This window comes from Crocodylus siamensis, chromosome 10 (genome assembly GCF_052110815.1).
Source record: "Crocodylus siamensis isolate JL-2025a chromosome 10, ASM5211081v1, whole genome shotgun sequence".
NCBI lineage: Eukaryota > Metazoa > Chordata > Crocodylia > Crocodylidae > Crocodylus > Crocodylus siamensis.
Window position 1 is genome coordinate 12,260,371 of NC_143404.1, and position 23,643 is coordinate 12,284,013.

The 23,643-nt window shown below is 42.7% G+C and overlaps 1 protein-coding gene across 1 annotated transcript in view; it reads left to right on the plus strand.

Annotated features, from left to right (window-relative positions):
* LOC149856236 (organic cation/carnitine transporter 2-like) overlaps window positions 1-23,643 on the plus strand; it is a 43,165-nt gene that overhangs the window by 6,532 nt on the left and 12,990 nt on the right. The window contains exons 2-5 of the mRNA XM_090065293.1: window positions 8,447-8,550; window positions 11,442-11,596; window positions 12,586-12,757; window positions 18,831-18,957. Of these exons, the coding sequence (XP_089921419.1) occupies window positions 8,447-8,550; window positions 11,442-11,596; window positions 12,586-12,757; window positions 18,831-18,957 (558 nt within the window). The remainder of the gene's footprint in view (window positions 1-8,446; window positions 8,551-11,441; window positions 11,597-12,585; window positions 12,758-18,830; window positions 18,958-23,643) is intronic.

A 23,643-nucleotide genomic window follows, 5' to 3' on the forward strand; every position in this document is an offset into this window, starting at 1 on the left:
GCCTGGCAATGGGCACCCGAGGTCCCCCTGCAGCCTCCCTAGACCCAGGAAGCACCAGTCGCCAAACCAGAAGTGTTCGCGGGGATCCGCGCACGCTCCCTGGTGAACCAGAAGTGCTTCTGGTCCATTTCCGGGTCTGCTGCCAAGCACACTGGGGAGCCCCCCATGCTTCTCTGGGACACTGCATCTACCCCAGCACCACAGTGTTCAGACCCCCTGCTACCTAGAGGTATGTAGAAAAATAATTTAAAGCTGTGTCTATGTCCAAATCGCCAAATCTGTCTGAATCAATTCAGAAATTCAGCCACCAAATTTCTGCTGAATTGAATCGGGGACTGAAGTTTCGTACAGCGCTACCCAGGACCCTAGATAAGGCTGCTGCTGGGGCTAACGCAGCTGCTAGCCCCAGCCTCCCATACCCCACCCAGAGTCGCCTGTCATGTGGCACAAGCATTCCCCAGGGACAGGGGGCCGTGGCACAAAGTGCGCTGCTGCTACTTGTCCCCAGGGAAACACACTTTTCTGCTTGCCTGGACATGGCCAGAGATTTCAAACAGAAATCCACAGCTGTGCCTTTCTGAGTTCTTTGCAACAGAAAAACTGCTCTATTAATTTTCTGTAGGCAGTAGAGTGAAAACTAAGCACTGATATTTTCCAAGGAATGCTGCAGGTCTACCAAAGGGTGCCTTGAGTCTAAAAAGGTTGAAAACCACTGGCCCAGATCAGCAGTGAGCAACTTTTTATGGCTGCAGTCCAGATCCAATCTGGGTCAGAGGTGAGTGGATGCTAGAAACTAGGCACCGCTTCATGGAGAGAGGGCTGTTAGCAAATAAAAACCTAGGATTCCAGACTAGCCCAGAGATTGACACGACACCTTGTTTGGCAAGTGAGAGAGAGGCTTTATTTACTAAGTCAAGTGAGCCCAAACCAAATCAAAGTCCAGAAATTAGCTATAAGGTGATGATTTCTAACCAAGCAGGTGACAAAGAGGCAGTCTGTTTCTCTTCAACTTCTCCAGTAAGTTGGGCATATCAACAACTGGTGTCAGAGAGATTTTTCACTCTTGAAGTCACACACTGTTTGCTGTTGTACTGCCTTTTTATACCTTTAGTTCAGCTTCTTCAAAGCATTCTTTTAGTTGCGTAAATCAGGAGAGAGTCCCAAGCAGTAATTGACAGGAAAAACCTGCTCAGCACTGATTATCAGAAATTTCTAATTTGAATGAGTTACCTTCTTCAGTAACAAGAGGTTATTCATTTTGAAACATATCAATAAACCGATTAATAACCAGTAAAAACGTACATCAGGAAGAGACATCTATTACATATGGAGAACGTCTTTTCCTGCACATAAACACAAGTTAGTTGTAAAAGCAGTCTCTACCATACTAATTAATCAAGGATAGACATTTCATATGGTTAGACACCAGACAACTAAGAGTCTGCCTGAAATCATTCTGAATATAGCAAGATAAGCTGGAAGAGATGGTTCATTGTTTCTTCTTAGATGACCTAGCCATGAACTTGCATCCTCTTGCAGTATGCAGTTATGCATTATTATTCTGTATTTTAACTTGTGAGTAGGCCCAAGCTTAGCATGAGTTTCAGAGTCATCAAGGGCCCCACAGTTGGCAAATGTTGCTGTGGCCTCATGTCTGCAGGGCAGATTAAATATTTCCACGGGCTGATGGTTACAAGCTTTTGGCCTAGATGAACCCTGAACTTAAGAACGTGGCAGTTTTGTCCACGGTTCAGTTCTTTTTGTAAATAGCTTAGATTCACTCGTCTCTAAAATGCTACATTTTTATAAACACAGAATTAGTGGCTGAAGCCAAAATCAAAGCTGTCTCAACCAAGCACAACTTTTACTGTCTGCTTCATTTGTATTCATATGGTAACCTAGTAGAAGTAGAAGCAGAAGCCCTGTCAGGATTCTTACTGTATTTCTTCCTTTTTTGTATTTCTTTTTGCATTTCCTCCAGCATTTGTAATCAATCTATCTGTTCTCCATGTACAATGTCATTTGTTCTTGCTAAGCTAAATGCTAGATGCGTTTCATTCCTGTTTCTCTTGTAGACCTAGCACAATTATGAAAAAAGTTTAGTTTTGATTATGGGACCTTTATCATTGATCTTGTCAGAAAAAGAAACAAATCCAGCTTGCTTTTCAGGTCATAAACTGAAATGACTAGCTTGAAATTAAGACTTCCATTTTACTATAATCTCTTTCTAGTTTAGATCTTGATATCTTTAAGGCTAAATACAGTAAAAAAAAAACCCAGGGCTGAATCGATTCATTCTTTGCAAGTTAGTCCAAGCTGCAAACCTTTGATACAGGAACTGCAGCCACGTGCCTGCAGTGGCTCAGGCCATAAGTGGTGGAGGGGCAGCCCGGGAGCACTAGAGCATTGCTCTCTAGTACTTCCTCTTCCTGCTGCCCCCAAGGTCTCAGGGATTTGCAGTCCAGCATAACAGAATCAGGACTCTGCAGGGTTGCTCATCACTTCTTCCTGCTTCCAGGTGCTTCTGGGATTTGTAGTCTACAGCTGCAGCTGCAGCCAGCAGTAATTTTCAGTAAGTTTAGCAGGGCAAGGCAGCTCTGTACTCGGGAAGGGGAGGGTTAACCCCTCCCCAGCCCCCAGCTGGGGTTTGCCTGGAGGAGGGGAATGACAGTCTTTGTATCTCTCTGCCTTCTGCCCCCCCAACCCTCTGCTGGAGCACGCAGCACAGACCAGCCCGGGGCTGGAAAGCATGCTGGGGGACTCTTGATTTAAGTTGAGCCAGGAAGGGTCTAGGATAGAAATTTCATAAACTGGTTTGACCAAAATTAGTTAAGTCTGATACTACTGAAACTGGTTTATGTGCACTGAGATTCTATTCTGTTACAGGTGTAAATCCGTTTCTGATCACTTAAACTGGTTTGTGTGGAACTTCTGTTCCTAGTCTACGGTGGCTTCAATGCCACTGTTACAGAAGCACTTTCTTGACAACAGCATTTGAAAGGGTTTTCTTGGCCATGTGAAGTGGCATTATAGTTGCAAACAGCAGGAAAGTATTTCTTTATTACAGTTAAAATGAAAACAGCTTTAATTTTAACGTGATGGATATGTTATATTTATAGAACAAATGTTTCCATTAGCCTCACTAAAAATATCTTTGGTTTTTAAAGAATGCAATGACTACTTCACCCTCTTATCTGATATCGTTGTCCACCCTGCTGCCTCAACCATGGCTTCTCCCAAAAACCCTGACATCTTTCGTTGTTTAAAATATTTAAATTATAACCTTCTCACTCACCAAATCACCTGTAGAGATAAGAGACTCGCAATATCTTAATAGAACTGCAAGAGGATTTAAAAAATAAAGGCAGCATGTTTTTACATATGTGGATAATAAATATAGTTTTGGATAATTTAATATAATACAGTAAAATGACAAATGTCTCTTAAATGTAAATAAAATAGTAATGTGGACATGTGATCATTCTCCAAAGACAAGCAACATTCATGCATTTTATACAGTACATGGGTTACTCCAAAAGACGCAGAGTAAATAAGGGCAGAAATAAATTCAAAGTCACAACTACTGAATGGTGAGAATGACAGATCATTTGAAGGTCTTGTCTCCATCTACAGGGTAGGACATAAGAGCGGAGAATAACACCTACCCAAACTGGAAAACAAGACGATTATTCTCAGCTTAATTTTAAAAAGGAAGATTTTAACATATGAACAAGTTTTAATCCCCCCCTGTTGGGGTGGGTTGTTTTGTTTTTTTTTAACAATTTTACATTTGTCTCTTGTAATCTTAGAAAGCAGAAAAAATATGCTAACTGCAGGATTCAGAAGGAGCTTTCATATATAAACAGGGATGTAAACAAATAAGCCTCTGGGGAAGTATTTGATATTTGTCATGCTCTATCTTTGTTTTAATGTTGTGGTATTACTATTAAGGAAATGAAGCCGTCATTAATGTCAGAGCAGTGCTGCTGCAGTGGGGGAGCTCTTCGTAATCTGAGAAACGCGCCTGCTCCATGTGGGGTAATAAATTACAGATCCTTGGCCCTGCAGTTACTTCTGTAACTTTCCAAGCAAATCCAGTGGTGGCAAAGTGTACCCTGCAACCAGTGATACTTTATAGCAAAATCCTCTTCCCCCCATAGGAAAACTCTGCTATGGCTGGATTCGTGACTTAGATTTTACAACGCATTGAAATACTGCAGATTTTTGTAGTAAAACTGAATTGCCAGTCTGTTATATGAGGGTTTGCTATTTTGTCTTCCCTCTGAGTTAACTGGGATTCTGGTGATGCAGTGGGTGAAACAGCCTTGACCACTGAATTCAACTATAGGTCTCATAGCACTTGCCATGAATGTTAGAGGGATTAGTTAGCCTTGCTGTCTTGGCTGTTTTTTTCAACAGAAGGTAGCACTTGCTTTCTACTTGAATTCCTTGCAGTTCTGCTTTGGTATCATAGTCTTTGTTATTTCCAGTGTTGTTGTCTGGCTTGGTTCTGCAGATAACATAGTTGTAATGTTATATCTCTGCGTTGTCTTTGTTTCACTCCCATGAACTTTGTACAGAGCTTGCAGCAGGCTTTCCTAGTGGATGTAAGGTGCTGTATAAACTATTTAAGGGGAATATGATGAGAAAATACCAATCTAGTCAGTTTAACAATTTTAAACTCCCAGTAGCTGTAAGAAGTGGTACTATTTAAATATAACATTCCTTTATAAGTCTCTGAATTAAAGGGTTCAGAGTTCATGAAATAATAGGTAAATTTTAAAAAATGTTTTTAGTTATAGAGCTGGTTTCACTTTTCTTGCAGAGGAACGTGCTTTGTGCTGAAAGCAAAAGGACCTGCTGTTTTCTGCAGGAGGCCCTAACCAATTAGTGTTCCCCCACTTGTGCCTGGCATACAAATCGCAGGGGGTTGTTATGAACTAGCGGTCAGTCCTTGTGTACCCTTGAGCGGGCTTGATGGTACAGCTATGCCAATAATGCTGTACCAGCAATAATCTAAGGGAACTCTTTTTCTGGCACAGCTTAAATGGCAGAAGACCTTTGCTGGTATAATTGTGTCTACATTAGGGCCTTTGCTGGTATAGCTGTGTTGGTGTGGACCAGATGGAGGAATTGTGCCTCTGGCCATGAGAGGTAGGCCAGTGCAACTTGTAAGGGTAGCTGAAGACTAAGGCAAATAAAGACCTAGGGAAGGGTGAGGATTCAGATGACCTGACCATCCATTCCCAGGTTTCCCATGTGGTTCTTTGACCTTGGTCACCCTGTACAGACACTTATAGCTGTCCTTTCTCATCTCTAATTAAGGCAGTGAGGCACTGGCTTTCCAAGCGAGTTGTGTAACAGATTAGTATGTAGGTTTTCTCTTTGATTGTGACCTTTGCCTCCCCAATACATTCCTTGTGCTGCTTCATTCAGATCTTGAAGCTGTTGCTGACTCTGTGGCAGCTAGGGCTGATTGAATTTCAAGTAATAACCACAACCTAGGAAGAGAAGCTGTGACTTAGTAAAAAGGTAAGGTTTAAACCTTAATACCTTGAACAATGTCCAGTGAGAGCATGTTGTGTCTAAAAGTGTGTCTTGCATTTCATCCAGCTATGCAGTTGATCCAGTAAAAGCTAGCACCAAAAACCTAGCTTGTCCCATATCTAGTGACATTCTGCATGACTTACTCTTTAGCCAGTTGGATCTTTATCCCATGTTAATATGTGTAAATCAATGCCTAATACCATTAATTGCTGCAGAGGGTGGGACGAGCAAAGGATAAGGTATTTATTATTACAGTGTTCCTGCTGGAAATATTGTTCACTGTGTGTTATATGATGATATTGGCATATTAGGCGATGGTCAAGTACAATGTGTGATTTGATGGATAGCCAGTGAAAACAGTCAGTTATGTAAATTTTGATGATGACCACTTGCTACATATTTTCAAAGTGCTAAATGTGCTTTGCTAAAATTTCCCAAAAGGTTGTACAACTTTCTTTTGTTTGTAGAGTAGGTATAATAAATTCTAAACTAGAGTGAATTCAGCAATTAGCCATGTATTGCTTTCTTGTTAAGATAATAGAGTTTATTTTGCATCGGCCATAACAGGGCAGAACACTAAGTGAAGATAAACAGTGGAACCTGACTGTGGGAAGGTTTTGGAACAGTTTGTATCAAAATCTCTAATCTGTGTAAACTGGCTTGCCCAACCAAGGTCTTTGACGTTAGACACTGCTTGTGGCAATAGTCTAATCCATTGTTTTAGTCCAAAATATACATTTATTGAAGGGAATCCCATAAATAGATAAATAAATATACATTTATTGAAGGGAATCCCATCAACCTGTCTTGGAAAATTATTTTGCGCCTAATACTAGATAATGAAGGCTGGCTTATATTTTTTACTGTGGAATTATACTAAGCAGGTTTCTTTTTCCACCCTTCTTATTTTACATTTTTTAAGGCCTACCAAATTAAAACAGGAACTCTTCAAGGGCCCACTACAGTTGATTATTAATAGAGAGAGTCAGACCTGTATTTTCCAAACCACGACTTTAACAGCACAGGAAAGGCAGCACTATTTGTTAACATAACTGTTCTGTATCTAGGTAGAAATGCACTGTCCAGTTTTTAAGGAGTACAATATTTCACTTTCTGAAGTTAAGCATTTTGAAGTCTGCAGAACAGGATTACTTGAATGTAGGTTTGGTGGTTTTTGGTTTGTTTTTTGTACCAAACCACAAAAGGGGGGGGGGGCAGTTAAAAAAGTACCCAAGGAAATTTGAGCCATTAATGTTCATTTTTAGCAAATCATAGAAGACTGCAGAAGTTCTAGACTAATGATGGGCTGGGGAGGAAGGGGAAGCTAGTCCTTCACCAGTGTTTAACAAAGGTAAATAGAAAAGCCAGTTAACCTTATGCAAATGCCAGGCAAAATCAAGGAACAACTAGTAGGGAGTGCAAGCAGGACAATAGCATAATAAAAGCATAATGATTGTAGTTATTGGAAGTTGAGTATTGTCTTAACAAACTTTTTTTGTGGTCACAAATGTGCACAGTGAGGAGGGTGATTATGGTAGTTTTTCTTAGTTGCTGGGTTTTCCCAGATATTGCCCATGTCTTGTGCAGTTCCCTCCTGGCCACCTGCATCACGTTCTGCACTTTAGGATTTAAATCAAGGTTGAGGGGGGTCCATTTGGATGAGTAAATTTTGGCCATACTTAGTTGCATGGCCAGAAATAGAGCATGAGGCCTTCTGGCTTCCAGTCTCATGCTCACTCTCCTGTGAGGCCTCCTTGTCAAAGCTTCCCTCCTCCTGAACTCAGTGGTCCCTTGTTAAAGCCAATTAACGATCAAGGCCCCCCCCCCCCTCTTTCGGAAGGGGTGGATTTTGTAACTGTTCCTATGCTGTCGGCATAACAGGGATGTGCACGAGACTTGACTTCCCTATTGTCTTTGTTTTGTATAGCTTGAAAACCAAACATTCATTGTGAAAAATATTCAGGTAAAACAAATGAAACCGATCTTTCCGCTTGGCAACTACTCTTTTTTAAATATAGATTTCAAGTGCTTGATGCTGTATTGTTTCAGGAATGTCTGTACTAACTCCCCTGAGTTACGTGAGCAGCTGAAAGCTATCACAGACCTTTACTTAATTTATGGAACATCTTCTTCCCTCCTTCTGGTTTTCTCCAACTTAAAAAAAAAAAAAAGCCTGAACAGTTTATTTAAGTAAGTATTTGAATTTGCATTTCTATAAAGGGACTCAAAAAAATCATATTCCTTGATGGAGTTTGTAGAACATATTTTTTAACCTTTAGCTCATTTGTATATACCTTTTTTCTGCCCACAAGTCTTCATTTTATAGAGCTTGGAGGGAGACTGCAGTAACATATGTCGTATTTGCACTACATTTGTCTGCATCTTGTCCCAGCGCTCTAATGGAAGGCTTATTACATTATCCTCTTCTTGTGTGCGCAGTAAGTTAGGGCATGTCTAACTCCTGTCAGAATTAGCTCAGTTACACTCATTTACTTTAATTGGGTGTTTCCATTGCCTTTAGGGGAGTTGATACAAACCATGAGGAAAGGTTATTATGCAATTTACTTTGTATCTGTTCAAAGGCATAAGCTTTGGAGGAAGATTGCATATGATGCACGGCTTGCATGTTGCGGGTGTCTCACTTTCTCCAAATAATGTGGAATTCAGACTCCGCTGCAGATGGAGATTCGGGAATTGGGTCCTGCCATTTGCCTCCTTTCCCCCAAACAGGTTGACTGTTCTCCTCTTCTGAGAAGGGTTTATTTCTTTCAGAACATACGCTATAATCATTTGCTGCCCCCAAACATTTGGATTACTTTGGGTTAATTTAGAATGGAAAAAATCTTAGGTGTTTTGTCAATAATGCTTTAATGCTAAGTCTTGCCCTCTTCTTTTGCAGTGGAATCTGGTGTGTGATGATGACTGGAAAGCTCCTTTAACTACCTCCTTGTTTTTTGTGGGCGTGCTAATCGGATCTTTTGTATCAGGACAGCTCTCAGACAAGTAAAGTATATACTTGTTCTTGATCTGATTTACTATTTTTCAAACAATTCCTAAAGTGAATTCAACCAGTGTAATCTTTTCATACTGTGGTAAAAAGTTATGCTCTTTGGCTAAACTGATCCTCATATTTCTGTGACCTTTTTCAGTGCTAGTATTGGTAGCTTATAAGAAAACACTAGCGAGGACAGAGTGCTGTTATGTTTGCTGTTGGGTCATCTATTTGGTAGACAAAGCTTTGGTGCAGCATGCAGCACCTAAAATCAAGGCAAAATGCTATTATGGGGGCCTCTTTTTTCCAGGAGGAGGTCACTTCTCAACTCATTCATCCATGAAAAGACACAATTTTACAGGCTGTTCTTGAAAATCAGATCCTGGTGTACTATTTGATTTTCTTTGATCTATCCTTTATTCTTGGTACTTGCCCAACTCATGTTTGCTTTTCCCTAGGCCAAGTCAAAAGCTCCCCTTGTACAAATGTTTATAGCTTCTCTTGTACCTCATGTCAAATTCAAGGTCTAAGTCCAACATTTTGTGTTCGTGGGGTCTGGAAAGCATCAATGTTTCTTATCAGTCTCCGTAACATAGATGTTTGTTGCTGTGTTTTCTGACCCAACTGATAGCGGTACCATGGGTTGCTCTGTTTGTCCACACAAAGCTGAAAAAAATAGTAGCACTCTTGAATTTCAAATAGCTGAATTTTGTTTTAAATGTGCTTTGCAAGCTGGATGAAGTCTAACATGCATCCCAGCATGTGGCAGCCACTCGGTTCCCATTGAATAATGGTGGCGGGGAGGGTTCTGTTTGATGATTTAACAACAAAACTTGTATAGGTTTACAGCTTTATAGGCCAAATCCTGAAGTTCTTACCTGGGCAATGCCTCTGTCAGTTTTAGTGGGATACTAGTGAGGTCTCATCTCTGGGATCCAGCCCTCTTTTTCTTCTGTCAAGGACGGACTTCTGTTGCAGGGCTGTATCAGTACTGATATTGCTTTCTGCACCATACTAGTGAAAATGGGGTAGCACAGATTTCAACACATGCTGGCAACCAGAATACAAACTCTGTGTGAAAATCTGTGTTGCCTTGTTACCTGTGCTATGTGAATTAAGCTATCATTCATAGGCTAACGTGCAATCTAGTCACATCACCATTTTGCTGTATAAACGTACCCTTCGAATCTGACACTGGTGAAGGAAGACTCGGCAGTGTTTGTACTTTAGTGATAATGTAAAGGAACACTGCTAAATACAACCCCTGCTAATATGTCAGTCAGTCAGTCCTGAGGCTACACCAACCATTTGGGCACCTTCAGTAGAGCAATAACTTGCCTCCATTGTTCCTGGTCTTTTGCAATACCTGTTACAATCGGTCTTTGATGTTGCTGGTCCAGCCCATCCTAGGTCTTCCTCTTCTTCATCCATCCACAGAACCCTGCAGGATGGTGTTGGCGAGGGTAATTCAGCTAATACATATAGCATATCTTCTGCTGATATTAATACAGCAGTATGTATGTATGGAAGCTAGCTCAATAACTGGAACACCACACTATCCCATGGGAGATTGTTTAGGCAACTTTTTACTCCCATGGAGTTCTCCACTATGGTATGTCTTATACTGTAGCACCATCTAGAAGTCTGCCTCTGACATAGTAGCACAGACATGTTGCAGTCTGCCTTTCTGGGCTCATAGCAGGCAGTGCTGTTCAATTATGCTCTAAGGCAGTGCTGCTTAATATTTTGGCCTTGCGGGTCACATGAAAGGTGCAGGGCCAGTCTGCAGGCCAGACCACAGCAGGATTGGGCCTTCGTGGCCTTAGTAGGCCTTCACACCTCTCCCACATGGCCCCATGCCACCCTTTGTGCCTGATCTAGCATGCAGGGCCACAGCCCAGGGGGCTCTCCATGGACTTGTGCGGAGCCCCATGGACCAGATGACACGGCTCCAGGGACCAGATGCGTCTCATGGGCCAAGAGTTGAGCACGCCTCCTCTAAGGGGTAAGATTAAGTGAGGAAGCAGCAGATCAGAGCGAATAGGTGAGCTAAAACCTTATGCTGCTTCATTTGTGCATCATTGTTTCTTACGCTAAACTAAAATTTATACCATACTCCTTACTACCATATCTGGTCCTCCTTGTACAATTGCTGTGTGTTGACCAAGCTTAATTATGAAGTGGAATTATATGTGTGATCTGCAGGGTTTCAGCCACCAAACTAGGAAGGAAAGGTTAAGCTATGATATTTAGATAACCAGGCTAAAATACAAATATAAACTGAACCTGCCAAAGCGTTGAGGCTAAAACTTCTGTTCCAATCATAAGTGCCAGAACTTAGTCTCAAACTCACTCACCCTTATGTTGGTAAGGAACAAACAGTCCCATTGGAAATCACTTGAGTTATTAACAGAGCAAGGTGTCACTTGGTATAGCTGAGTTAGAATTGCAGAAATGGTTCCTTAATAACCATAAACTAGTATGTTCCTGAGGCTTGCTGCTTCTCTAAAAGACTCCACCTCTCCACCTAATGTTTAATGTCTCAGTGGAATATGGATTTGATATTGACTCGAAGGAGAAAGGGAACAGCTTTTTTGAAACGCCAGTACCTAATCAGATGCATTGCGGCTAACTCCTTTTCTAGATGGCTACACGTGTCCATGTTCAGTCCAACAATGAAGAGAGAACCTCCCACCACAGCTCCAAAGAAGCCTTTTATTACAGCCCTTAAGATATTCTGATTTTGCCCAGTGAGAGTCTTAGTGTATTTCTTAGTGTATGTATGTATGCTTTTCTGCTGCTGTCTGAGTTGCTCCCTTGTTCATGTAGACACGCAGATTTCTTTCACAAAGGTTTATTTTATAACCCTCTTACATTTTTTTTTTGTCTTTGTTCTTTGAAGATTTGGCAGGAAGAATGTTCTGTTTGTGACCATGGGGGTGCAAACTGGCTTCAGCTTTCTGCAAGTCTTCTCCATCAACTGGGAGATGTTTTCAATGCTCTTTGTCCTCGTCGGCATGGGACAGATCTCTAACTATGTGGCGGCTTTTGTGCTTGGTACGAAAATATGTTATGCATAACCTGTGTTCTGTGGCAATGTCGTCTTCCTCCCATCCCCAGCTAGCAATGGCAGTTTTATTCCCAAGTAGCACTTTTAATAAGAATATAGCCTTATGGGTAATTTCCAGTCTGTTTCAAAATGTCCTTTTGGTAAAATAGCAAGATAGTGCTAGTAAACGTCTTTGTTTGCCAAATTAAAATAAGCAAACGAAGAAAATCGGAACTGATATTTATCTGAGGCAAAAGCATCCTGTAATTGGAGAGCTGTGGTACATGTTCCTTAATATCCAGTTAGAGGCACAGAACCAGTAATTCAAAGTTTTAGATGCTGTCCTTTAGATCTAAATACATGTTTGTTTATAACAATTACAAATTGAAGGATGACTTGAGAATAACCTGTTGTAAAAATTAAACTATCATATCACCTCTGTCATTTCATCCATTCTGTTGTAGCAAAGAGTAAGTGGTATTTGATTGGAAGTGAAATAGACTCAACATTGGTCTGAAGAAGTATTTCTATGTGGCTGGTTGTTGGGGGTTGGTTGGTTGTTTTTTGGCCAGAACACCCTTGTGGAGCTATCAGAGGTTAACTTAAAAACACTTTTTTTTATGCAAGATTCACCAGGCAGAGCCTAGAAAAATAGGCTTTTTAAGGAGTTTTTAATTAGGTGTTAGATGGAGAATTCTAGGAGTTCAGAATCAGAAATAGTTTCCTTGCTGGCTTAGAAGAGCTTAAACTCTCCATTTTGCTGTCTTTATTCATACCAGTACTTCCCAGGAGGAAAGATCGGTGATATGAGAGAGATCTAGTGATTATCTCTTTAAAACGGGGGGGGGGACGTCTAATATAATGATCTATTGTAGCATGTCAGGAGTAGTTTTGTTATAGGGTAGTTCTGGTTCTTATGTAGCATTATCATATTTGACTGCTTTTGTTTTGTTTGTTTTTATCGTAATGCTAATTTGTACTCCCTTGTTTTGAACAGGCACAGAAATTCTTGGCAAATCAGTTCGCATAATATACTGCACGTTAGGTGTTTGCATATTTTATGCGTTTGGCTATATGTTGCTGCCGCTGTTTGCTTACTTCATCAGAGACTGGCGGACACTGCTTCTGGCTCTTACTTTACCTGGGCTGCTCTGCATTCCTCTGTGGTGGTGAGTGCATCTACCTTCAAAGGTGTGAGGCTTTGAAAAATCTCAGCTGTGGCTGCCAGGATTCAGATGCAAGGCCTACATGACCACAGTGTCGGATCTTGGCACAGCAGTGGCCCTTAGAAACAAGTTATTACTTGAAACTGCGTGTGTGCCTGTGTGTGTCCTCTTGTTCAGCAGTTAGGTTAAAAGCATAGATAATAGAAATAGGCAGGTTTAATCAGTTTTGTTGGATCTTGTTTCTGTTCAGTTCTTCCTCTCAGTCAGTGACATAGGCAGAGTCACTTTTCAATTATGCCAGTATAAATATCTTTTATACCAGTGTAACTGGGATCAGAATCCAGCCCATTGGTAGCACTGTTCTACGTAAAGCAACAGGTCAGTAAACTAATGTGCAACCAGGCAGATGGCACTGTAGCACTAACACAGAATCCTAAACCCCATCAATCAGCACCATTTAGGTTAACTGATCTCTGCTGTATTTGAAAGTCAGAGGGAGATGGACAGTAAACTTATCTCCCTTTTCCTATTCAATAATGGGAAAAGAGTAGCTGTGAGGGGATTTAATTCTTTTTTCCCTCTGCCCACATGTATTTTATGGGTCATTTCTGCAAAGTGCTATTATGTCCATGGCACTGAGTGGCATAATGATAACAACATCTGAAGTCCCACTTTAGATGTAACGCTTCTGAAAGCTAAGTTGCAGCACTGGAGCATTGCTGCTCCGAAGCTGGATGGCATAAGCATAACCTAAATCTGAAGCTGTTTCATGAACTGCTAAGGTGTAGAAACGGCAACCCTAACCAATGACCAAAGTCATCATGGACTACGTGTCAATAATGATGAGTTATGAAATATGGTTTTATATTCAGTATTATAATAATAACATAATTTGAACCCCAGATCAGATATTTGGATGCCAACGAGTTATAAAAATATATTTGCAACTGGTACAAAATCAGGAGCCAAATCAAGGCTGTTGATGAGAAGTCTGCACACATTACAACTGTGCAGCAGCTCTGCTACAGTTAAGGTTTTAAAGGTGTTGCCCTCCACTAAACATTAGATTAGACATCTGTAAGAACTACTTCACAGTCAGGGCGGCTAAGATCTGGAACCAACTTCCAAGGGAAGTGGTGCTGGCTCCTACCCTGGGGGTCTTTAAGAGGAGACTTGATGCCTACCTAGCTGGGATCATTTGAGCCCAGTTTTTTCTCCTGCCCTGGCAGGGGGTTGGACTTGAAGATCTATAAGGTCCCTTCTGACCCTACTTCTATGATTCTGTGAAACACTCTGAAACCTACATGCTTGCTTTCAGTGCCCCAGAACTTAGCCTGTACCCTGCAGGTGCCAAGTAAGAGCGTTCCAAGCTTGTGCTTATTTGAGCAAGGAGTTCCCCAGACACAGCCTGCTACCCAGGCATATTAATATGCGGGGCCTGGGCTCAGGAGCCCCCTGGGAAAAATTCCCAGGGGAGGCTAACTGTGTGCTGGGGGCAAGCCATGAATGGCTGCCTTCCTGCAGGCACCGCAGCACTGGAGGACACCAGGCACCAGGCTGAGGCGGAGCTGACGTGCATGGGGACTGGCAGGGGTCCTGCCCTGAGCTGTGGGCAGCACTATGGGAAGACCTGGTTGCAGCGCAGGTGCATGGTTGGGGGCCTGGTGGAGCTGCCCAGCGCACACTCCTATGTGGTGACTCTGCAGCTGGGGTAGCAGTTCTGTGGGGGCAGCCTCCTCACCTTGTGCTGGCGGCTCCCAGCCATGCACTGTCTGCAGCACTGGCAAGGCTCCGCGGGCAGATGAGCAGGTATGACTCTCAGGGCCAGCCTGGGGCAGGACTGGGTGGGGAGCCAGTGGCCCCTGCCATGCCCAGCAGGCCCGACATATCCGAGATCGGGTTCAGGTTGACCTGCTAGAGTGCTAATGTCCACAGGTCTGCAGAACTTCAGGTGGAGAGCTACGTGCTCCATGACAACTGCTCCCAGGCCACCAAGCACCATGACATCAGTGAGCCCCTGGCCCAGCCACAGCTGCAGGGCCCTTTCCTTCCCCCCAGCCACCCAGGGCACCCCCATGCCTTGCCTTGCCTTGATTCGTTCATGTTAATAGTGGGGTGTGGGAAGCCTCCAGTTTTCTGTTTGCCCAGTGCCCCAGTAAATCTTATCTGCTATTGCCTCTGCTGTTCCCCAAAAGCTCTTGTAAAGTTTCTCAGGTTCTGCAAGCACTTGATTGTGCAGATCTGCTTGGGTATTAAATTGTGGACCTCCTTAGTCCAAAAGTTCTAGAATATACACAGTTGCTTGGGTTTGGTGGTGCAGAATGGGTTAGTTGGGCAAATTTGAGATTATATAAATCAGGGGGTTTTGAGAGAAACCATGGACGAGAGCATTTTCAAAGTGACAGATTTTATTAGCTTTTTTTTTTTTGCATAAAGCCAAGTAATCAAGCTGTGCCTCTGATCTTGATTACACCTCATGAGGAAGTGATATATAGAACCTGATATTCATTAAAGAGCAAAGACCTAGATAGAAATACAGGATCTGGGGGGGGGCCCTGGTCTCTCGGGGGGTATCTGATGCTTCTTTCTGCTTCTCCTCGAGAGCTAAGATCTGGGGCAGAGTCCTTCCCTTCTTTGGGAGTCTAAGCCCATTTTCCTGTCCCCCAAGTAGGAGCCCTGGTCTGTGGAGGGTCTTTCTCTTCTGAGGTGTTTGAGACCCTCTTCCTGCCTCCACATATCTGGGGGAACCCCCCCACTAGCATGATCTGGGCCTCTCCTCTTCTACCATATGAGACATGATCTGGAGGGCATGAAGGTAACCCAGATTTAAACCTCTGAAACCAAGGAACAAGTTGAGGTACTATACTGCCGGGGGCAGCTGGCAAGAGCTGAAGGTGTGGGGCAGGATCAGAGTAGCAAGGTGAGCCAAGGGCATGGCTGGGGAAAGCTGGGTGCAGCAGACAGAGGTATAGTAGGTGTAAGAGGCCCGGGTCAGCACTCAGCTAGTGTCGATGAGCCAGGCAAGCTGCTGCCTGTCAATACCCAAGCATAGCAGCAGACAGCAGGATGTGACATTTTCCAAGGTACTGTTTTCTAAACTGGCTTACTGAACTGGGAAGGGGAGCAGGGTTGGGGAGTACATTATGTGGGATAGTGGAGCAGATGTGGAGAAGACCACAAAGGCATGCACATACACACCTCACATTCTTGATGCAGTCAGTGTATAATAAAACTGCCAAGGTTTGAGGACAGAGGTGGGAGCTTTGATTTCCTCCCAAGGCCCCACTAGCAAATTCACACCCCATTCCAATGCATAATAGTGCAATATGGCATCCCGTCCTTTACTTCAGGGTAAGTGCAGGTGACCTAGTCAGCTGTTTTGCAGTAAGCCTTGCTCGCTGGTAACCTGCTGTGACAAAACCCTAGGTGTCCAGGTGCTCCCAGAGATGCCCACTGGCTTTCTGTGAGCTTGTCAGTCCTCTTGTCTTTGAAATGGGTGTGCACAGGTTATCGATTTGCTGAGAAATCACAATTTACCAAGAGCTCTTCAGTAAAGTGACAGAAAAATTAAAAAAAGAAGAACAAAAGAACAAGGGATCAAATACTTTGAAAACAAAACTGACAAAATCCTTACCTTGCATTCAGACTATCATCCAGGCCTCATAAAAATGCCTGTGAAACCCCCCTCAGTCGCAGACAGCTCCTCAGCTGCAGCTGTCCTCACAGGGAGCCCTCTCTTTCGTAATGGACACGGCCTCCACGTAGCCTCCCCCACCTAGGGTGGCCATCATAGAGGACCTTACAGTTTTGTGCTACTCTGTCCTCTATTGATACAAAACCGGACGCCTTTTATGTCTTTCAAGAAAAAAATAGAGGACATAGGCGTCCAGTTTCGTATCGGTAGAGGACAGAGGTCAACCAATGGCCACCCTATGGCCCCACCTGCTGTCAGGGGAGCCAGAGAATCCTCTGCCTGGTTTTGTGACACCTGCCTCAATTTGATGGTGTGTTTATAGTCACCCTCTCCCTTTTATAGGGTACTGAAGTGGGAGCCACCCACATCTGCTCTCCAGACAAACTGTGGAGCCCACGCCAGAAAGAGAAATATTATTGCTGAATTTTACATCCTCTTCACTGCCCTTCATGAGCCCTTCCTCATTAGGTAGATAGCCTTATCTACTTCTAGACTTTCTCCCATCCACCATTAAATGCACAGGATACTCTTGCCTCCTATTTGCTGAAGTCCCCATGACAAGAAGACCCCTGACTCCCTCTCCCCCATCCCTGCTGACACAGGCTACACAATAGAGCTGCCAAAGGAGCACCTTGGATCTCTCTTGGTGCTCAAGGATTTCTTTTCTCTGATCGTGCAGAGATTCCCTCGTCTACCATGGGGCAGGCCCACAGATGAGATCAGCTCATATCAGGAGCTCAGCTCTGCTCTCCTGCCTCCGCTAATCACTGCACCGATTGGCACGGCTGCATGGTCAGACTGGATGCTGCTGGAGTGCTGTCAGACCACTGGCTTTGGTGTATCGCAAGTTTTGGGGACAGAGTTAAGGCACGTGTCCCAGCATCCTTAACTCTGTCCTGGTTTTCAAAGGTTTGGGTTTTGCTGGACTTGATGTTCTGGAAGAGTATGAGATGCCCCTTGTTTTTTATTATTTAATATGGTGAAGCTCAAGGGTTCTGGCCACCTGCTGGCAGAAAGGTCTGTGCTGATTTACAGGGCTGCTTGGAAATGCTAGCAGGATTTCGACTTGGGTTGATATATGTGCTATTTCCCTTGTACCTTCATGATTCACCTGCTTATCAGGTTTTTTTTTAAATTTGTTTTTCAGCAACTTTACTTGCCCATGAACAAAGTGTACCAAAGTAAATATTGTGTATCTCTGTATGGTGTCCGTTAAATAGCCATATGCAGCTGCCATTAGCAAGACGCTGTCGCATCAGAATTTCCCCCCAAGTATTGCTAAGAATACTTATATTCAATCCGAGAAAAAGATGAAAGTGAACAGGTCTTATAGAATAAATGATCGTCCTCCTCTCTAGTGTTCATAGCCTGAACAGTGTAGCTTTACACTAGTTTGTGAGAACCCAACAGTGAAATTGGGCAAGCTGGGTAAAGTGCAGTGTGCAAGGGGAAGACGAATTAAATGCGTTTAAAATTCACTTTGAATAAACACAGTTTACTTGTTCCACAAATAAGGGGAATATTTTTCTCAGGTCCATGCTGTCATTGCTTCTCTTGAGTGAAGGAGGAAAGAACAAATGCTCTTAGTTTGAGGTCTGCTAGAAACAGCAGAACAGCCTCTGGCCCTGACTGCCTTCCTCTGCACCACGTCATGCTCGGGGTGAATTGGGGCAGGCTGTAAAGCTCCTTCCTACACGAACCCATGCCTGTTTTTTGAAACAGTGGTTTGAGTCCCTTAGCATTGCAGGAAGAAGGGAATGACTGAAGTCTGTGGGCTACACTGAGAGTCAGTGTTTGATCAGGGCACAGCTGGAAGGCACTAGTTTGTGGGAGGTGAGGCCTGTGCCATTTTATTTGCAATAAGCAGCATTTGGGCATTTCTATGACCTGTTTTCCTTCACAAGTTAACTGAGTGCTGTTGTTTTCTAAGCAATCCATGAGGTGGTGCTACTTCTCTTTTTAAACACTACCTACCCCAGTCTTTCTGTTGTGAAGATGAATAGTTAGTAAATTCCCTGTGTCTCATCCAATAATAGCTTCTCCGGTTTTTAATTTTTGTATGTATTGTCTGACTAATACCATCCTCCAGTGGAATACAGCGTGTGCAGTTTCATGCTGCCTTAATTTCTTTAGATAAAATATTTCCTTTCTGTACTTTGCAAGTGTAAATGGTACACACCCCTTCATGTCTTTTGAAAGGAATGGAAACGTTTTAGTTTGTTTCTTTACAGTACGCTAATCTGCTTTTCATCATTCTGCGATTTTAATCTCTCCAGTTCCCAGCATGTTAAATTGCTGGTGCTTGTGGCCATGTGCATGCCTGTCTCTTGCAACAGTGGTCTCTTGGAAAGGCATACATACTTATTCTGAAACTTATTGCAGGGTCATCCCAGAATCCCCCCGGTGGCTAATCTCCCAAGGAAGATTTCAAGAGGCAGAAATGATCCTCCGTAAAGCTGCAAAACTTAATCGGATTACAGCTCCTGATGTAATATTTGACCCTGTGGAGGTAAAATTCACATGTGTTGAAACTGCGTGGTGCTCTGATTACTGTTAAAGTTGTTTTTAACTTTTGGTTTTTCTCATTTGCATTAGGATGGTTCTTACTATGTGCCTGGCCTTTTCTCTATGGGTAAAATATAATCCCTGCCTCAAGGACCTAATGAGTGAATCCCTTCCCTTGTCTTCCATATTCATAAAACTTCTGACCCCTCTGCAGTTGTGGGGATGGCACGCTACGGCTTTGTTCTATATTGTAGCCATGTGTGCCTTTTGGACAGGGGCTAGATTTGTTGGCTAGCTTACTCCTTGCTCAGTGCTGTATCATATATTCCCTGGGGCTATGTATGCGTTCTGCTATCTTATAAATACCTGAAAATACTCATTGTCAGTCTGCTGAAGCAGGACCCAGTTGTGGGATGAGGAGTGTTTTTGGATTTTCAGGCTGTTTTATAAGGTGCAGTTCTTTCAGTTGTTTTCGTAGCCTCTAATCTTGGTCATAAAGACCAATGCCCCAGCCAGAAACCCAACCCTCCAAAAGGATGAGTGAGGGGACAGCAAAGTAGGGCCATACCTGTCTTAAAAAATAAAGAGATAATTGTAATCCCCCATTACTGAGGGACCAGTCCTGACAAAGGAGAGTCCCCTCCCCGCCCTTGTTTTGAGGATGTCCTTACCAACTAGTGTCCCTCAGGGTCTAGGCATTTTATTTTAGTGGGATCTAATGTAACCCTGCCTCTAACAGCATGACAGGACCAAGCCCAGCCATGTCCAGCTACAGCCTTGCTGGAACCTTAATTCATCTGAGATCAGGCTTTCCAATATTTTTGTTCAGTACTTCCTGCTTTCATCAGGATGGAGATACTATCTACCGAGACTTTTCTGAGCCTTCAGAATTGCATCTTTCGCACTAAGTAGCCTCTGAATCCATTGTGTTCACTGATACCAGTGCAGACATTGGCAGAAATGGATTAGCATTTGCTATGCTGCACTGCACATCTAGAGTGGCAGGAAATCAGGCTCACTCAGGGCTGGAATGTACCTAGTAACTGGAAGTAGGTAAGGCAGGGTGATACCTTGGAGACTAACTGGTTCAGAGACCTGAACTTTTTGCAGGCAAGGATCTACTTTATTGGATGCTATGGTTGTTGCCTATGAAAGTTCGTGACCCTGAACTAATTGGTCTTTGACGTATCATCCTGCCTTGCCTTTTCTACCTGACTTCAGACTAACAGAGCTAACCACCTCTCAAGTAACTGGAAAGTCTGTACGTTCCTTAAATTTGTAAGTACTCCCTGAGTGTATGTCCACTGACCAAGACAAAGGGGTGATTATAGCAGGGGCAGGTGTACCTCTACCCTGGGCTGTAGTAGCAAGGAAGAATGTCAGAGTGTCCAAAGAGCTTATGCTCTGGTTGTGCTGAAACCTGAGCCACTGAGTGAGTCTTGGGTGTAGTTGTTACCAGGACAGGTTTTCATTTTGCAATGTGGATATATTCTGTGATTGTTCAAGGCCCATTCTAGTGCAGTCCCAGTCCTGGTCAGGGCTGCTGGACACCTCTCTAGTCTAAATTTTACATGAAAGAAGATGCAGGTGCAACTTGACATGCCTGTCAAGACTTCTTAGGATAGAGTCATTACTCTACATCCTTCCCTGGCTTCTACCTGGTGTCCCTGGAGTCTTTTTGTCTGGTAGAGCTGTTGCTAAAACAGCATAGGCTAAAAACAGACTTCAGGTTTAATCCTGGGCTGATCTGATTTGCATTAAATTGGGTAGAGGAAGGATACACACATGCATGCCACCTTCCCCCCTCCCCCCCCACCCACACACATACATGTGTGTGCACCCCTCTGTGCCTGTCATTGTCCTCTCCCCTCACCCTGTAGAATGGCAAATTACCTGCAGTTGTCTTACTTTGGATACTTTTCATCTACTTATTATGGGACAATAGGGTTGGCCAGTGTAGGATTCCAGGATAAAAGGCTAAGAAAATCCAGCATCTGGTTTTAGCCATAAATTTGAACCTTAGCTCTACAGGTTTTGTCTCCCTTTTGGAAGTCGCACTGAAATCCTTGGAGAGATACCAGACTCTGCAGTACCCTTGAAAGGCTCTCAAGGCACCCCAGGGTACCATAGCACCGTAGTTGATAATCAGTGGCCTAGGCTCTGTTTAGACTCTGGAGTCTTGAAACAGCTCCAGATCCTGCAGTTGGATCCCTGGATAGCAGACAGATGAATGGCCAGCATTTTGTCCACTCTTCCTTCCATTCAGTTAAATAGATGAAGCTTCAGATTATGGGGTTAAATTCAAAGTGCTATTTTCCTTTAACTGCAGTTGTATGGCCCTCCCAGGCTTCCTGCTAGGGCTTGCCCCATTAAGGCTTTTATTGTCTGCCTATTCAATCATTAGCAGGCAGAGCTTTTTTCACAGCTTGTGACACTTTGAACTTTACTGTGTTCCTGGGTTTTCTTAGTTTCCTGTTTGCTGGTTTCTCAGCAACAAACAGGAGCAAAATCAGGGCCTTTAGGAAAGATCACATGATTTACAAGAAAGGCCCAGCTGGCGGCAGAGAGGCTGCTAGCATGCTTGTCTGCATTCAGCAGCCTGGTTTCATGGAAGTGGCACACTATTCAAGCCACTGAAAATGTAGGAAGTTTTTCTTTTTATACGGACAACGATGATTTTCAGAGTAGAAGAGCTGAGTCCTGGTGTGTGTGAACATTAGATTGTTATTATCTTGTCTTCTGCAGTACCCTGAAAGAAACAAGTATTTAAAACAGCTTGCTTTAAAAACAGCTTGCATTTGCCCATGGTAGCTGCATTAGCCTTATTGAAAGGCTGTATTCACATTAGAGCAGATACATTATATAGAAGATTAAAGGTGGGCTTTTTAATCACTCTTAATAATGAGAGTTCTTCCTCTTGGATTTGAGTCCATTGGTTTCAGTGCAACATGGGAGACAGTTGTGCCGCCCTTTGACCTGATGAAGAATATTGTCAGGTCTTACATATTGCTTCATTCTATGCACACACATCGTGCCCTTGCATTCAGGGTCCATGCTTTAGCTCCAGTTCAGATCTCTTAATGATCTAGCTGGAAAGGAATTTGATGTGAACAGATGAGATACTTCCTCATCCACATGAGCCAGCTTGTCTCAAAAACTTCTCCATCAGAGAGAAATACAGAACTGATGCTGACCAGAAAAATGGGGGAGTAAATTACAGTACAAAACCAGTGGTTGGATGCCTTTGAGGATACCGCTGTACAGCAGAAGGTCACTGTGCACAGAAGCTCAAGATAGACCTGCACACACAAGCTCTGAATCTTATATACTATATATAGCCACCTTAGCACAGCATTGTAATTAGTTCTGTGCTTGGTTGTCACATTGGCTGCGAAAACAGTGCCGCTAGTCCATTGTAATGTTTTGGGGGGGAAATGTTTCTAAGTAAAAGTTCCCAAAATTCATGCTGTGTGACTGTATTGTTATATTCTCTGCCTGGTATAACTTACACACAGTGCATGAGATGTTCTGAAGAGATGAAGTCCTGGCTACTAGTTAAAGTAAAGTATTATTTGCAAGTTTAAGGAATTGAGAGGATTGACTTTAAATACTGTTTCTTAGAATTTCCCTTTCTCAGTCATTTTTGAGAGAGGAACTTAATGCACAGCTTTTTTTTTATTTGCTTTGGCTAATGGTGCTGATCTCTGCATATATATAGCAGCAATTGGGATGCAGCCTATATGCAAAAAGCCCCTCTTATATCAAACAGGGGATGTTATCTTCTAAATATTTAAAGTTGCCACAATGGATATATAATCATTTAAAAAGAATCAATGCAAGATCTGTTATTTCTTCTTTTTCTAATTTCATAATCTAATTTTATAGTCTTGAATAGCTAACATGGGTATTGTATAGTTATTCCGGATTGTTAGTAGTTTTATTTTTAATATTAAGAAGCTTCACACAAAAAATGCATGTCTGGTCTTAAAAAAGGACATATCCAAGACTGCTTTAATATCCTTTCTATGAGAACATCACAATCAAGAATTGGTAAGCAAATAACATGTGATACACTTATATCTAAGACCATTTTCTATTATAGCAAACTTCTATAGGTCAAGAAAGCTGCAGTGCTTCAGTTAGTTTATATTGCACCATAAGGGGTTGCAGTATAAAGTTGATGAGACTTCTGCTCCTAGATCCACTTCAAATAATATAGAAAATTCCAAAGTGCCAAGTATAACTTAAGGCTTCTTTACTAGAAAATGTTGTCCTATGTATTCACAAAGGGTTCACAAAGACCAAAGTGCTTCTTCTGGCGTCTCTGTTATTTATATTTGGAGAAGGGGTGGGGGAGAGGGAATCAGGGCAGGGGGTCTTCTTGTCATAGGGATTGTCAGCAAATAGGTGGGAGCCAAGAATTTCCTGTGGGTTAAGCAAAAGACCAGTATGTTGAAAGTCTAAATCACTTTTCATTGTTAAATGCTAAAGCAGTTTTGTTTTGAAATTACCACATATTTTTGCTACAAAGTTTTTACTAAAAGCAGAGTTTTTAGCCCTTAATCCTAGTGAGTACTTAAGCAGATGCTTAACTTTAAAAACAAGAACAGTCCAATTGAAATCAGTGAGACCTGTTCTTATTAACTAAATTTACATACTGCTTGAATATTTGCAAGATCAGAGCCCTAAC